Source organism: Bos indicus x Bos taurus, chromosome 5 (genome assembly GCF_003369695.1).
Source record: "Bos indicus x Bos taurus breed Angus x Brahman F1 hybrid chromosome 5, Bos_hybrid_MaternalHap_v2.0, whole genome shotgun sequence".
NCBI lineage: Eukaryota > Metazoa > Chordata > Mammalia > Artiodactyla > Bovidae > Bos > Bos indicus x Bos taurus.
The window spans coordinates 51,698,464-51,714,219 of NC_040080.1; the positions used below are offsets into that span (position 1 = coordinate 51,698,464).

Here is a 15,756-nt window from a genome sequence, read left to right on the forward strand (position 1 = left end):
TACGTAACCATCTTTCTATGTCAATAAATACCTCTACATATGTTCACTGGCTTTAATTCAACTTGTTCTCTTATTGTTGGACATTTATATTTGCTTTTTGACTGTTTTAAACACTGCAATCAATCTTTTTTTTTCCCAAAAAATATTTATTTGGCTGCACTGGGTCTTAGTTGACCCGACACGCAGGATGTTTTGTCTCAGCACGCGGACTCTCTAGTTGCAGTGTGTGGGCTCAGTAGGTGCAGCACACGGGCTTAGTTGCTCCGAGGCATGTGGAATCTTAGTCCCCTGACCAGGGACTGAACCCCAGTCCCCTGTACTGCAAGGCAGATTCTTAACCACTGGACACCAGGGAGGTCCCCGCAATCAATCTTATATAGAAGTTTGTGAACAAAACTGTATTTGCTTAATTAGAATAAATTCCTAGAGGTGTAATCTCTGATTAAAAGGATATAGCAATCTTGCCAACAGTTTCTCCACATTTTTGCCACCACTGTATTTTTCTTATAGCATAACACCTCACACTTACCAAACACTGTTCTAAGCACGTGATAGGTATTAAGTCATTCATTTCTTATTAATACTAAAACCACATAAGGGAGATACTATTATTCCCATCTTACAAATGGAAAAACTAATGTAAGTGGCTGGGCTGGGATTGATCCTGCTTCAGAGCCTACGCTTGTGGCTTTGTGACTGGCACAAAGACCCATAACGGCAGTGTGGGGCTGACTGAATTGAAAATGTGGCTCCACCACGTAAGTTGCATGGGGTCTTAGTTGCAGAATGTGCAATCTAATTCCTGGACCAGGGATTGAACCCGGGCGCCCTGCACTGGAAGGACAGTCAGCCATTGGACCACCAGGGAAGTCTCTCCACCACTTACCTATTGGGAGGCTTTAAAATTTTTGCTTAGTGTCTCCCTGCCACTTTTTTCTTTAAATCTGTGAAGTAGCTATAAGAGTATCTCATAAGGTAGTGGCCTTTTTTTTTTTTTTTAAATAAAAAAGAACTTCACTGTCACAAAACTAGAAATCCAGTGATAGCTTTGTCAAGTTATTTGATGCAGTAATTCAGTGATGTTCCTTGCTTCTCTGTGCTCTCCTTGGCATGCTTACTGTGGCTCCAGGTATGCCCACTAGGTCAGAGTGGCAAGAGCCATATCCAACCACAAGATATCCACGGTTCCAAAGAAGGAGCCATTTTTTCATGTGCCTTCTTCGGAATAAGAAATCCTTTTCTTTCCAGAAAGTTTACTAACAAGACTTGGCTTGTGCCGCTTTCTGAAGGTTGTCACATACCCATCGCCCAAACCAATCACTGCCAGGATTTTCCATGAACAAATGGTGGAGAAAGTGAAAGTGTCACTCACTCAGTCGTATCCAACTCTTTGTGACCCCATGGACGGTAGCCTGCCAGGTTCCTCTGCCCATGGAATTCTCCAGGCAAGAATACTGGCGTGGGTTGCCATTCCTTTCTCCAGGGGATCTTTCCGACCCAGGGATCGAACCCGGGTCTCCTGCACTGCAGACAGATTCTTTATTGTCTGAGCCACCAGGGAAGCCCATACGGTGGGGAGTCACCCACAAAGATGCCAACATTAAACTCTGGGGAAAAGTCTACTAATCAGTTAGACAAAAGACAGTAGTAAACCTGTCTTTCTTCAGGACTGGTGACCACTGATGTTTAAGATGTATTACTTTATTGGCGTCAAGAGGAAAAAAAAAGTTTTTTTTCATGAACATTTACTGTACATTCCAAGTGAAAGGCACCATGCCAGGCACTGAGGGAAATACAAGTGAAAGGCTCAATCTCTTCGTCTTTTCTGCCACAGCTGTGGACTCAGGCACAGGAATACAAGCTACTTGGCAAGGCAGTGTTTTTTTTTTTTCAATAAATACCACATTTGATGCACAAAGTATTATGAGGATAGAGGAGATTCATTAAGAATATTTTTGCTTCCAAGACCATTAAACCTAATTACCCAGTTTAAGACTGTCAAAGAGCCATAAAAAGATAACACACAAGGCTAAAGAGAACATTTGAGCAGCCTTAGCAGGAACAAGACTGTTCAAATGGCAGCCGTCACCTTACACCTAAGAATCAGGCAGAGAATGCACAGGGTCAGACCAACCAAAGCATGACGGTGACTCAGTTTCCAAGAGACTGTAGAGCAAGCTGCGTACAAACAAAACAGCTTTTTCATTAAGGTATAACATACATAAAGTACACAGATGTTAAATGTGTAACTCGATAAATTTTTCTATGTGTGAGAGTGGTGGTAACGCACAAAACACTCAGAATAGTGGCAGGCACACAAAAAGGTTAAGTACTAGTTAAGTACTAGCTGTTGTTTCACCTGCCACTTCAACAGGTAAAAAAGTATAACCTTGGTTTTATTTGCATTTCTTTGAAAAATGGGACTGAGCATTTTTTTCCCTGTGAATTATCTGCTCACATCTCACTAACTCAGAGTATTACTTTTTTTTTTTTTTTTTACTAATTTGTAAGAGCCCATTTTATACTAATAACTCTCATTCTTTGCCTTTTATTGCAAATATTTTTCCCAATTTGTCCCTTGACTTTAGTACATGGTATGAGCCTAGATTCTAACTTTGTTTAAAAACAGCCATCCCTGACACTGTGTATTAAACAATGGATCCAATTTACACTTAACTATTGGAAGGAAAGTTATGACCAACCTAGACAGCATATTCAAAAGCAGAGACATTACTTTGCCAACAAAGGTCCCGTCTAGTCAAGGCTATGGTTTTTCCGGTGGTCATGTATGGATGTTGAGAGTTGGACGGTGAAGAAAACTGAACACTGAAGAATTGATGCTTTTGAACTGTGGTGTTGGAGAAGACTCTTGAGAGTCCCTTGGAATTCAAGAAGATCCAACCAGTCCATCCTAAAGGAAAACACTCCTGGGTGTTCATTGGAAGGACTGATGTTGAAGCTGAAACTCCAGTACTTTGGCCACCTGATGCGAAGAGTTGACTCATTGGAAAAGACTCTGATGCTGGGAGGGATTGGGGGCAGGAGGAGAAGGGTGATGAAAGAGGATGAGATGACTGGATGGCATCACCGACTCGATGGACATGGGTCTGGGTGAACTCTGGGATTTGGTGATGGACAGGGAGGCCTGGCGAGCTGCGATTCATGGGGTTGCAAGGAGTCGGACACGACTGAGCGACTGAACTGAACTGAAAAGGACAACCCTATCACATATTAGATTTCTTTTTTTCCTCCAATGTCATAAGAATGTCCAGAGAACTGAATTTAGGTGACTTCTTTAACTGTATAGAACACTTAGTTGTATTATATGAGATAGCCAAAGAAGGGGAGAAATATTAAAATTCTACGTACTAGTATGTAATTCTACACTGAATAGTCTCTTTCACTGACCAGTCTACTACTTAGGTATGCATTTCTGGTGAACTTACACCTTCATATCCCCATGGATACCATGGCTTAAAATGCCCTGTACATCCCCATATACCTGTTGATTCATTTATCTACATCATTCAGTGCCTACTGTATACCATGCACCATGCTAAGGAGTGAACCAGACAAATGCAATTCTTCCCACAATGTGGCATAAATATTAGCTGGTAGAAGACATTATTTAAATATTTGTTAATTTATTTAAATACATATTTACACCAATAATTCATCACAGCTGTGTTTGGTGCTACCAGGTACAACATGGTATCTTTTCTAGCTGAGAAATCTGGTTTCCAGATCTGTTCACTCTGCATACTTTTAAGGCACAGCCTGGGTTCCAATTTCCAATGGGAAATACCAGAAAGAACCTTGAGAATAATCTTCAGAGTATTCACAAGGATAAGGTGAGGAGTAAGAAAAAAAACAGTTAAAAAAAAAAACCCTAAAACATTAGGGAACAAAGTCCCATCAGCTCAATGCACTTGGAGACACTCCTCTAAATTCTCTAGTTTACATCCTGAGCAAAGCCAGTTCCATGGCAAATAAGAACCCAAACAAGTTTAATAAGGTCAAGAATAAGGCAGAAAGGAGACCCCAAAGTAGGATCATTTTGTCTTTTGAAAGGGAAAACCAATTACTATCTTTTTATGTACTGTGCCCTATTTTTCTTGGGGTGTCCCTATTCTCTACAATGAACAGATTTCAAAACTGGGCAACTGTGAGGAATAATTTTAATAGTTGAAACAAACAAAAACATTGCTTTATGAGAAAAAGAAAAAACAAAACCAAAAAAGTAAATTCTACATACATTCAGAGAACTGAACTTAGATGACTTCTTTAATTTTATAGCACACCTGGTTGTATTATATGAGACAGCCATGGCAAGGGAGAAATATAAAAATTCTACATATTAGTATGTAATAAGGGGCTACAGAGTCATCGACAGTGATTAAACCAATTTAATCCAGTTTAAACCAGTGATTAAACCAGAACACCAGTTTTCCCGCTCAAATTGGAAAGGAATTTTTTTTTTTTTAATGAAAGTAGATATGTCTGAGGGTGGCTAAATGTAAGTAATTATTTTCTTTGTAAAAAACTTCTTTAACCCCAACTTCATTGACCCCATTTTGATGGTAATAAATAAGTCTGACTTTATAAAAACTTAAAAAATAAAAACCAACCTAGGTTGTTTTATCCAAGTGGACAATTTAAAGTAAAAACAAACAGGTGATATGTATTTTTACCTTAAAATAAGTTTGAGATTTCTGAAGTCTATTCTATGAAGAAGGATGCCAACAATCTCACTCATTACCATACATAAAATTAAGCTTTCTAAACGCAATCTCTTTAGCATGAAAACAAATACAGTGTGCTCTTAGAGGATCCCCAAATGCTATCCCTTCCAGCTCTTTAAAAGCCAGCTTCTGTTTCTCCAAGAAACAAAGTATATTCAATATTGCAAAAAAGCACCATAGGTATCTGAAATGCAAAACAACTAGTGAGTCACACTCTTTTCCATAGAACTGAAGTCAAGTGAAATGAAGTCGCTCAGTCATGTCCGACTCATTGCGACCCCGTGGACTAGCCTACCAGGCTCCTCCGTCCATGGGATTCTCCAGGCAAGAATACTGGAGTGGGTTGCCATTTAATTAGCAGGCATCTATCACCTGTTTCTTAGATCACTTATTTCCCTGTTTTTCTTTGTTTTCACTAGCAAGACTGTCCAGAACCTCTATCTTGCCTTTTCCATCTTCTGAATGAGGAAGCTTAATATTATCTATGGTGACTTCACCTTCCGAAGAGGTGCTGTCGTCTTCATCCTCAGATTCTGAACTTTCCTCTGAACTGTCTTGTGAATTCTCTTCCGAACTGTCCTCTTCTTTCGAATGAGACTGATTCATCTCAAACAAGGCCACGTCCTGAAAGAAAAAAAATTACACACCATGTGGGAGATTTATTTTGGGGCAGTTCCCTAAAAAGTTATAAAAACAACTTTGGGAATGACCAACACTTAGCACAAATACTGAAGCACAGAAGACAGGAAATGTTTTTAATACAATACTATTATTCTTTCCAGAGATGGCAATGGCACCCCACTCCAGTACTCTTGCCTGGAAAATCCCATGGATGGAGGAGCCTGGTAGGCTGCAGTCCATGGGGTTGCTGAGAGTCGGACACGACTGAGCGACTTCACTTTCACTTTTCACCTTCATGCACTGGAGAAGGAAATGGCAACCCACTCCAGTGTTCTTGCCTGGAGAATCCCAGGGAAGGGGGAGCCTGGTGGGCTGCCAGACGTCTATGGGGTCGCACAGAGTTGGACACGACTGAAGCGACTTAGCAGCAGCAGCAGCAGCATTATTCTTTCAGTTGCCAGAGTCTGGCCTAAGGATTTACTTTTATTACAAGTCTAAAATGTTCCTCACAGCTGAATTCTATGTAGCTGAATCTACCCAACAAAACTCACTCAACAAATATTAACAAATACCAACATTAACCGGGCACCACATTAGAATCTCAACAACAACAACAACAAAATCCTTGCCTTGGTGGAACTTATGTTTTTGAGCAGGAGGTGGCAAACCATGGCCTGCAGGGCAAACCCAGCCCCCTGCCTGTTTTCATGCAGCTCATGAACTAAGAATGCTTTTACATTTTGAGTGGTAGGAAAAAAACAAAACAACAAAAGAATAGTATTTCATGAAATGCAAAAATTGTATGAAATTCAAATTTTGGATTCCATAAAAAGTATATAAAACGTGCCTACTCATTACGTATCATCTACAGCTGTCTTTGGGGCTTCACAGGTGGCGCTGGTGGTAAAGAACCTGCCTGCCAATGCAGGTGGACATAAGAGATGTGGGTTCAATTCCTCGGTCGGGAAGATCCCCTGGAGGAGGGCATGGCAACCCACTTTAGTATTCTTGCCTGGAGAATCCCATGGACAGAGGAGCCTGGCAGGCTATAGTCCATGGGGTCGCAAAGAGTTGGACACAACTGAAGCGACTTACCGAGCGCGCACACACACACACAGCTGTATTCACATGGAAATGGCAGAAATAGACAGTCATACCGGAGACAGCATGGTCCACAAAGCCTAACGTTATTTACTATCTGGCCCCCTACAAATAATGGCTGCTGACCTCTGTTTTAGTTAAGAAACAGGTTTTCCGGTGGTCCAGTGGGCCCACGCTCCCAATGCAGAGGGCCCAAATTTGATCCCTGGTTGGGGAACTAAATCCCACGTGCTGTAACTAAAAGCCTAAGAGCTGGTACAGCCAAATAAATAAATGTATTTTTTTAAAGGCAATAAACAATTACTCAGAAAGCACAGTGTAGGGCAGTGAAAAGTTAAAGAAGAAAAAAAGAAGAAAGAAAACCATTGAGGTGACAAATGATGAAAGATGGAGGAATTTGGGGATGGGATTTTACAAAGAGGGAAAAGGCCCAGAGCCAAGGAGACGGAGGCTGGAGTACAATCAGTGAGGGTCCTTGGTGGGAGAGAAGGTCAATGGAGAGATGGAGGCAGGATCACACTGGCCCATGAAGGACTCTGAATTAATTAGAAATGTGATGGGAAGCCCCCTGGTTCCCAAACTGGGAGCCACATACAATGTGTCAAGAACAAGCTTTGGGGGGAAAAATGTGGAAGCAGAAAGCCTGGCTGGGAACTTCCTGGGATAATCCAGAGGAGAGACTGTCATCACCTAGAGTGAGGGTCCTGGGTGCCGAGCAGGAGTGGCTTGATTCGAGATGTACTCTAGATGCAGAGCTGCCATATCTGCTGATGGATCAGGTATATGATTATTAAAAATGGTGTCAGATCTGTCCAGACATGAGTGTTATAAAGGGGATTTCAGTGCAGAAATAAGAGGAGCCCAAAGTGAGAGACTGGAGAAGGCAATGGCACTCCACTCCAGTACTCTTGCCTGGCAAATCCCATGGATGGAAGAGCCTGGCAGGCTGCAGTCCATGGGTCACTAGGAGTCGGACACGACTGAGCGACTTCACTTTCACTTTTCACTTTCATGCGTTGGAGAAGGAAATGGCAACCCACTCCAGTGTTCTTGCCTGGAGAATCCCAGGGACAGGGGAGCCTGGCAGGCTGCCGTCTATGGGGTCACAAAGAGTGGGACACAACTGAAGCGACTTAGCAGCAGCAGCAGCAAAGTGAAAGACAATTTCACACCTGAGTTATATAAGCAGTTTTTCTGTTATACACATTGTTTATTTTTGCATTCTCAATGAATCAGACTCTGATTACTTCTTTTGGGCCTTGAATGGGAAAATTTTTAAAAACTCAGGACACTTAGTATATAAATGCTTCTAGATAACACATGTGTTATTGGAGTGGAAAAAGCCTTTCTATGATTCTGAACGACTAAATTCCTAGACTTCACCCAGGGAAGCTTGCTGACTTATGAGGTTATTAGGATTAAATAACTCGGTCATTTAATCATCAAATGACTGAGCACCTGTGCAGTACTGGAAACATGAGCTGACTTTGCAAAAAGGAAAATAACACTTGGAATTAAAATTTAAAAGTTCTCTTTCTTTTTCAGGTGATGAAACATATTGTTTATTTTATACTATGAAATGAAAACAAGGCATAGTTACCATTTGAATAACTTGTCCAACAGTCTCATCAGTATTTTCAATATTGAAATGACCAGGTGGTGCAGCTGCCATTTCTTTTCTTAGCTTTTCGTTTGCCTGAGCCATCTGTGGGAGAAAGGTCCGTACTTGGTCCAATACTAAGGAGCGAAAATATCATTTATCAATATTTATGTTAGTCTTTGGCCAAACTTTTAAAATTCAGAATTTCTATATAAACACTTCTCAATCTGACAGGAATAATAACAACAGTTCAATAAAAAAGCATTCAAATTCCTTCTATTTTAAAACTTCTCATTCTCTTCTGAATTCTTAAATGGTGGGCTCAGACAGTAAGTAAAGAATCTGCCTGCAATGCAGGAGACCCGGGTTCGATCCCTGGGTCAGGAAGATCTCCTGGAGAAGGGAATGGTTATCCATGCCAGTATTCTTGTCTGGGGAATTCCTCTGTCCATGAAAAACAGTATGACTGTACAATTCAGCAATTATTTCTCAATGTTTTCTGGTTTTCATATATGCCCAGAACTGAAAATTCCTAGAAGAATGGCATTCAACAGACAGTAAACTGATTAAGTAGGCAGTTGGACTTAATAGTTAAATGCATGAGACTCCAAGGCTTTGGGGTCAGACTGCTGAGGCTCTTCAGAGAACCCCAGTTCCACGTCTTACTACCTGAGTTACCTGGGCAGGTTAATGAAGCAATGGATGTTGATGAGGCCCACATCTGTTTCCCTTTCTTCTGATAATGATGACTTTCTTAAGCTCTGTCACTCTTAGTCACTCCTGTTCCTACCCAGTTCATGCCTATGTATTCCACAACCTTGGCCACTGGGATTCGGTCTCATGACACCGTGATCTGGCAAGCCAATTAGAGATCACCCTGGGACTCTGTTTTGGACTGTTGAGAAAGATGTCCATTCTTCCAGAGTCAATGACTAGGTGAGTTGCTGAATGTAAACCTAGAGCTGCTGATAAACTGGCCCACCTACCACCCATCATCAGGGAAGAGCTGGTTCTAGATAAAGTCAACACCTACAAAAGTAGAACTAAGAGATATAGAGTGGCAGATCCCAGGTGACGCTGAGCACCTGGATGATGCAGATGTACCTGAAATCACTGGGGGTATTTTTCCCCAAAAAATGAGCCAACATCAGTTGGCTAAAGGCAACTGGATCTGGGTTTCATTCATGTGCAACCACAGGAATCTAATACATTTAATTTAACCAATCAAAATCTCAGTTTACTCATCTGTGAGTGCTAAGCACAGGGGAGACAAAGAACAGGGATATGTCATTTATTGAGTTAGCTCTCAAGAGAGGCCCAGGATATAACCATGCACATCATGAGCTCTCAGAACTTAAGTCACTGACACAGCCATGTAACAGTGGACTAAAATGTTCAGAGCATGGAAGAAGAAAATGGAGGTGAGGATCAAGAAATGGCCTTGAATTGTGAAACAGGACTGCTAGGATTCCAGATGGTATACCCAACTTGGAAAAGAATTTGGCAATCTTTTCTCTATTAAAAAATACACTCTGGGGACTTCCCTTGGGGTCCAGTGGCTGAAACACCATGCTTCCAATGCAGGGAGGTGACAGTTCCACCCCTAGTTGGGGAACTAAGATCCTACATGATGGGTGGCACGGCCAAAATACTAAAAAATAAAAATTCTTAAAATTCCACTCAGAGATATGTACCCTCCAAAAATATAAACCTATGTCTACACAAAAACTTATATTTGAATGGGGACCCACCATGCAATCATTTCAGCTGTTGTACATTTAGTGCATATTATGGTTAACTTCCCCTCGACTACTCACGATTTTGTAGTTTACAGACATGATAACCTCATGTATCATTTACACCATTTTTACTAATTCTTGTCTTTATTTTCTTTTAAACATTAAAAGGGAATTACACAAATGCTAAGTGTTACATAATGCTATCTGAACAAAGTCTGACTCACATATATTTAGAGTATGTGATACACCAATATCACAGAGTAATTAATAAAAAGAACTGGCCCTGTTATGAGTAACGTTTACCATTTAAGTAACTGTGTCCAATTTAATCAAATCTGGTGGTGTTTTCCCACATCCGTGTGTGAAATTTAGGAGTCAGTAACCTCTGGAAACATTCCCCATGGAGTTTAAGAATAGTTGATTTTGATTTCCAAAAATCCATCCCACAAGTTTTTCTGGGCAAGGTTACCCTCTTAAGTGTTAGTCACACTCAGTCGTGTTTGACTCTTTGTGACCCCAAGGACTGTAGCCTGCCAGGCTCTTCTGTCCATGAGATTCTCCAGGCAAGAATACTGGAGTGGGTTGCCACTCCCGTCTCCAGGGGATCTTCTCAACCCAGGAATCAAACCCTCCTGCCTGGTTTAAGCCCCATTCTCTTAAAGCAGGGGAATAATACAAGAAATTTTATCCCTGTGCACTGAATTCATGATGTAATTTCCAAGTAAGACTTGCTAGAATGGACTCTCTGACAACAAAAGCAGACACTGTCCCAACAAATAAGTGATTAACTAGGCAGAATTTCATATCACAGAGGGTTCTTGAGAGACAGAGAGAAAGAGAAGAGAGGGAAGGGTACTTACAGGGACTCCTCTCTATCCGAACTGTTTGAAGAGTAGAATTCTTTCTGGAATTAGGCTTGGAGTTGATGAACAACCTGTCCCATATACCTGCAAACACACACACACACACTTCCTTTATTACAGCACAAAGAAATAGGAGCCCAAGAGCAAACTTTGCAAGACTACCCTCCACCCTCAAGTCTTGACTGTTCCTTCCTCACTTTCTAACACATTAAACAAAAAAAAAAAAAGAAGGAACATTCCAAGTTCCATGACAACATTTTAGTTCTTTCTGCAGATCTCCCCCCTTTAAACCTGTCTCTTACATCTCTGCCTCACCAATGCCAGGTAGTAAATGCCCACTAAACTGCACCTTTCTGGGCCAGAAATCTACCAGCAACAAATGTAGGTCGGCAATGACAGAATGCAGGAAGCAGTACAGAATACATAAGGGTTAAGTAAAGCCAGAAATGGTTTACCAGCTACATTATATTGGGCAAATCACCTACACTTTTTGAGTATTAATTTCTACATTTATAAAACATCTCTGCCTGGTAAGTTCCCTTTCAGTCAAGATGTCTGATGTAGACAAAACAGCCCTTTAAAGAGAACCCCTTTAGCCTTTTCACAGCTCCTCAAATCAACCCAACTCTCCAGCCCATCAGAGCACAGAGAACAGGACTTACTTTCAAAACCCAAGGCTTTATGCACCCCGGTTCCCACACCTGGAAAATCTCTTCACTCTGGCATAAAAATCCTGTTCACCCTCAAAGCAGCAGCTCCACACTCCTAGCTACTATCAATAGCTTATACCTAATAATTGGATTAGTGAAAAGAGCATGGACTCTGGGGCCACACCGATTGGATTCAAATGCCAATTTTGCCACTTTCCAGCCACATGATCTCCAACAAGTTACTTATCTGTGTGATACACCAGGTCTCAGTTTCCTCATCTGTACAACTGCCCTAACAGAACCAACTCCACACAGGGAAGTTGTGAGGATTAAATTTAGCGAATTAATTCCTGGGGCAGAGTAGGCACTAAGAAGCTTCAGCTATTATCGGATGCTCTGGATTCTCAAAGAATCTTTTTTCAAGTTAATATTTAATGAGGATATGTCCAAGACATTACACTCATTCTTCTTCTCAGAAAAAAAAAAAAAAACCAAACACTATAGGTACTACTACTTCCATTTTCCAAATGTAAAAACTGAAGCTTTGGGGATGTAAACAACTCTCCTACTATGGTGCTGAAGACTCTTGAGAGTCCCTTGGACTGCAAGGAGATCAAACCAGTCAATCCTAAAGGAAATCAACACTGAAATACTCATTGGAAGCACTGACGCTGAAGTTGAAGCTCCAATATTTTGGCCACCTGATGTGAAGAGCCCGACTCACTGGAAAAGACTCTGATGCTGAGAAAGATTGAGGGCAGGAGGAGAAGAGGGCGACAGAGGATGAGATGGTTGGATGGCATCATCGACTCAACGGACATGAGTTTCAGGAAACTCTGGGAGATAGTGAAGGACAGGGAAGCCTGGAGTGCTGCAGTCCATGGGGTCGCAAAGCGTCGGACACCGAGCCACAAAAAAGTTCCACAGCTGGTTCTGCTCTTCCTTGAGCCAGCCATCTGTTCTAACAGCGTCTACCACTCGAATGAACTTTATTCTCTTCAAACACCGCCCCCCTCCAAAAAAAGTTCGACAGCTAATTACTCGTGGGGTTGGGATTCGAACCCTAGTTTTTTTTAGCTCTCTATTATGATGTCTAAAAACCTATGAGGGTTTCCTGGACGCGTCTCCCTCTACCAGAGCAGCGCACTAAGGGAGCGCACTAAGGATGGCTCTGTGAGCATCTGCAGAGAGAGGGTGCTCAATCCATAATACTCACCTGCTCCCCTTACTAGCCAACTGCTGGAACCCAGACCTGATTCTAAGGTCGTCCCCTTGGGAGGGGGAGGGGTGCGGGGGAAGGTCGTGCTGCGGGCCTCAGCACTGGGCACTCAGCACTGTGCCTAAAACATGAAAACACAAACCACCTTCGGGCTCGAGGCCGGATGCCCATACCTAGGCCGGCCAGTCCCCCAACCCCGCAGCCGGGGTGATGTCCGGGTCCCTCGCTAGCTAGGCAGGTAGCCCCTGACCCGCAGCTCCAGCAGCGCCGCCCCCAGCTGCACGTGCGCGCCCCACGCCGCTGCCGACCACCCATTCGTCACCTCCGCGGCCGCCGCTCCCCGCCATCAGCAACTCCTTGGAGACCGAAACCCCGGAGCCATCCCGCGAGGACGACGAACAGCTTGGGCCGGAGTGGGATTCGCCGGAAACCTCCATGCTGCTCGCTGGTCTTCACAGCGGCCTCTCCAAGCCCGGATGCAGGAAAAAGGCTGGGGTAGGAGGCGGGGCCAGGACTGCGATTGGAGGAAACTCGTAGGAGCGGGGCTAGGGGCAGCGCGAGGGAGGCCCGCGGAGAGGGCGGCACCTAGCGGAGTCAGGAGGCCATTCCTATCCGGAGAAAAGGTAGGTGGAGGCTCTAGAGATCCTGTGATTCGATGAAAGAGCTAGCAAGGCTGGATTTAAAAGTGAAGAGCGCACCGTAGGGGCTGCCCTCCTCTTCAAACCTCTGTGACATAGAACACACTTTGACGGTCCAGTGGTTAAGACTAGAACTTTCAGTTCAGGGGGTATAGGCTGGATTCCCGGTCTGGGAGCTAAGATCCCACATGCCTCCCAGCCACGAAAATAAAAATATAAAATAGAAGCAATATTACAACAATTTCAATAAAGACTTTTAAAAATGATCCACACCAAAAAGAAATCTTAAAAAAAAAAACCATATAATCCTATTTTTATGGGTATAGTTCAGAAGTGTTAACTATTTACATTGTTATGTAACAGATCCGTAGAATTTTTGCAAAACTGAAACTCTATATTCATTGAGCAACGCCCCACCCCCACCCCTCCCCCACCATTGCATCCTGCCTCCACCATTCTAATTTCTGTTTCTGTGAGTTTAACTACTTCAGATATCTCATATAAGCGAAATCATACAAAATTTGCCTTTTCTTGACTGGCAAATTTCACTTAGTATAGCATTCTCAAAGTTTATCCATGTTGTAGCAAGTAATAGGATTCCCATCTTTTTAACGGAGAAGGCGATGGCAACCCATTCCAGTACTATTGCTTGGAAAATCCCGTGGACGGAGGAGCCTGGTGGGCTGCAGTCCATGGGGTTGCTGAGGGTCGGACACGACTGAGCGACTTCACTTTCACTTTTCACTTTCATGCTCTAGAGAAGGACATGGCAACCCACTCCAGTGTTCTTGCCTGGAGAATCCCAGGGACGGGGGAGCCTGGTGGGCTGCCGTCTATGGGGTCGCACAGAGTCGGACACGACTGAAGAGACTTAGCAGCAGCAGCAGCAGCAGCAGCAGCAGCAGCGTCTTTTTAAAGACCGAATAGTATTCCATTCCATGCATATACCACACTTTCTTTATGCATTTCATCCCTTGGCAGGTGTTTGGGTTGCTTCCTCCTGGGTACCCTGAACAATGAGGCAGTGAACATAGATATGCAAATATATCTTCCAGGTACTGCTTTTAATTCCTTTTTGTTTAATATTTATCTATTTGGCTGTGCCAGGTCCTAGTTGTGGCATGCAGGATCTTCCATCTTCATTGCAGTGTATGGGATCTACTTCGCTGACTAGGGATCAAACATGGGCCCCCTGCACTGGAAGCATGGAATCTTAGCCACTGGACCACCAGGGAAGTCCCTGCTTTCAATTTGTTTGGATATATTATACCCAGAAGTGTGATTACTGACTATATGGTAATTCTATTTTTAACTTTTTAAGACCCTTCAGTGTGTTTCCATAGTGATTGCACTATCTTATTCCTACCACTAGGGCATAAGGGCTCCAATTTCTCCACATCTTCGTCAATGTTTATTTGCTTTTTCTTTCTTTTTTTTTTTAATAGTGGCCATCCATCCTAGTTGAGTTCTTCTCTGGTGGCTCAGATGGTAAAGCATCTGCCTGCAATGTGGGAGACCTGGGTTCGATCCCTGGACTGGGAAGATCCCCTGGAGAAGGAAATGGCAACCCACTCCAGTATTCTTGCCTGGAAAATCCCAGGGACAGAGGAGCTAGTAGGCTACAGTCCATGGGGTCGCAAAGAGTTGGACACAACTGAGAGACTTCACTTTTTTTCTTTCTTTCTTTCTAGTTGGTGTGAGGTGATAACTCACTGTAGTTTAGATTTGCATTTCTCTAACAATTAGTGATGTTGAGCATGTTTTCATGTGTTCATTGGCCATTTGTGTATCTACTTTGCAGAAATGTGTATTCACATCCACTGCCTGTTTTAGTTCAGGTAGCTTTGTTGGTGTTGAATTGTAGGAATTATTTATATTTTCTTATCAGATATATGATAATAGACATAGACCATTATGAACATACAAGAACTCAGGAAATATTGCTCCCAAACCCTCCTTGAGGAATTTCCTAGAAAATATGATTCAGAAAATAATTGGAGAAATGCAACTTAAGTTTTGGTAGTGAGCATTTTACAGTAGAATTGTGGGAAAACAGTGAGAATAAGGTTGAAAGAATAGTCTTTAATTTTTATAGGTTTTGATAGTGCGGATATAAAACAAAAAAGGGGGAGAAGCAGAGACTATATAGTAAGAGGAAATCTGACTTTTTAAAAACTTGGAATAAAAGGATAGTATTTTAAGTTAGATGTTGGGGGTAATGGAGAGAAGAGAAAGAGGAGGTTAATTGTAAGTTACAATGTTGTTCATAGTAAGACAATATCAAAATAAAAGGGGACTGAATGATATTGAGTACAGTTATTAGAACAAAATAAAAATATTCATAAATATAAAAATTAATAAGATAGAAAGAAAAGAATTCAGGCTCTTTCCCCTAAAAGGAAACAAAAAGATACTTTATAATGCTAAATATAAATATAATGCTAAATACTAGAATCTGCAAAGAGGAAACTATCATTAATATCCACGTGCCTAATAAAATAGCAACAAGTATCATAAAACAGAAACTAAAAAGGAATGCAAAGAAAATTAAGCAAAAACTCTAATAATTGGAAATTTTAACAC

The 15,756-nt window shown here is 42.1% G+C and overlaps 1 protein-coding gene across 1 annotated transcript; it reads right to left on the reverse strand.

The window, feature by feature from the left end:
- Positions 1-1,685: 1,685 nt before the first annotated feature.
- On the reverse strand, positions 1,686-13,035 carry C5H12orf45 (chromosome 5 C12orf45 homolog). Its single transcript, XM_027541910.1, has 4 exons — positions 12,858-13,035; positions 10,664-10,750; positions 8,065-8,201; positions 1,686-5,366 (listed from the first exon to the last, which is right to left on the reverse strand). Exons 1-4 carry the CDS (start codon positions 12,970-12,972, stop codon positions 5,127-5,129), a joined length of 579 nt encoding a protein of 192 aa, XP_027397711.1. The 5' UTR covers positions 12,973-13,035; the 3' UTR covers positions 1,686-5,126.
- Between the last annotated feature and the right edge of the window lie 2,721 nt (positions 13,036-15,756).

What these genes read in the sequence shown, in the direction of transcription:
- C5H12orf45 (XM_027541910.1), bottom strand. Translation starts at nt 12,972, where the DNA reads ATGGAGGTTTCCGGCGAATCCCACTCCGGCCCAAGCTGTTCGTCGTCC. An exon ending in GGGGAGCGGCGGCCGCGGAG is followed by an intron (nt 10,751 to 12,857) that starts GTGACGAATGGG and finishes GTGTGTTTGCAG; the next exon opens with GTATATGGGACAGGTTGTTC. An exon ending in TCGGATAGAGAGGAGTCCCT is followed by an intron (nt 8,202 to 10,663) that starts GTAAGTACCCTT and finishes TTCGCTCCTTAG; the next exon opens with TATTGGACCAAGTACGGACC.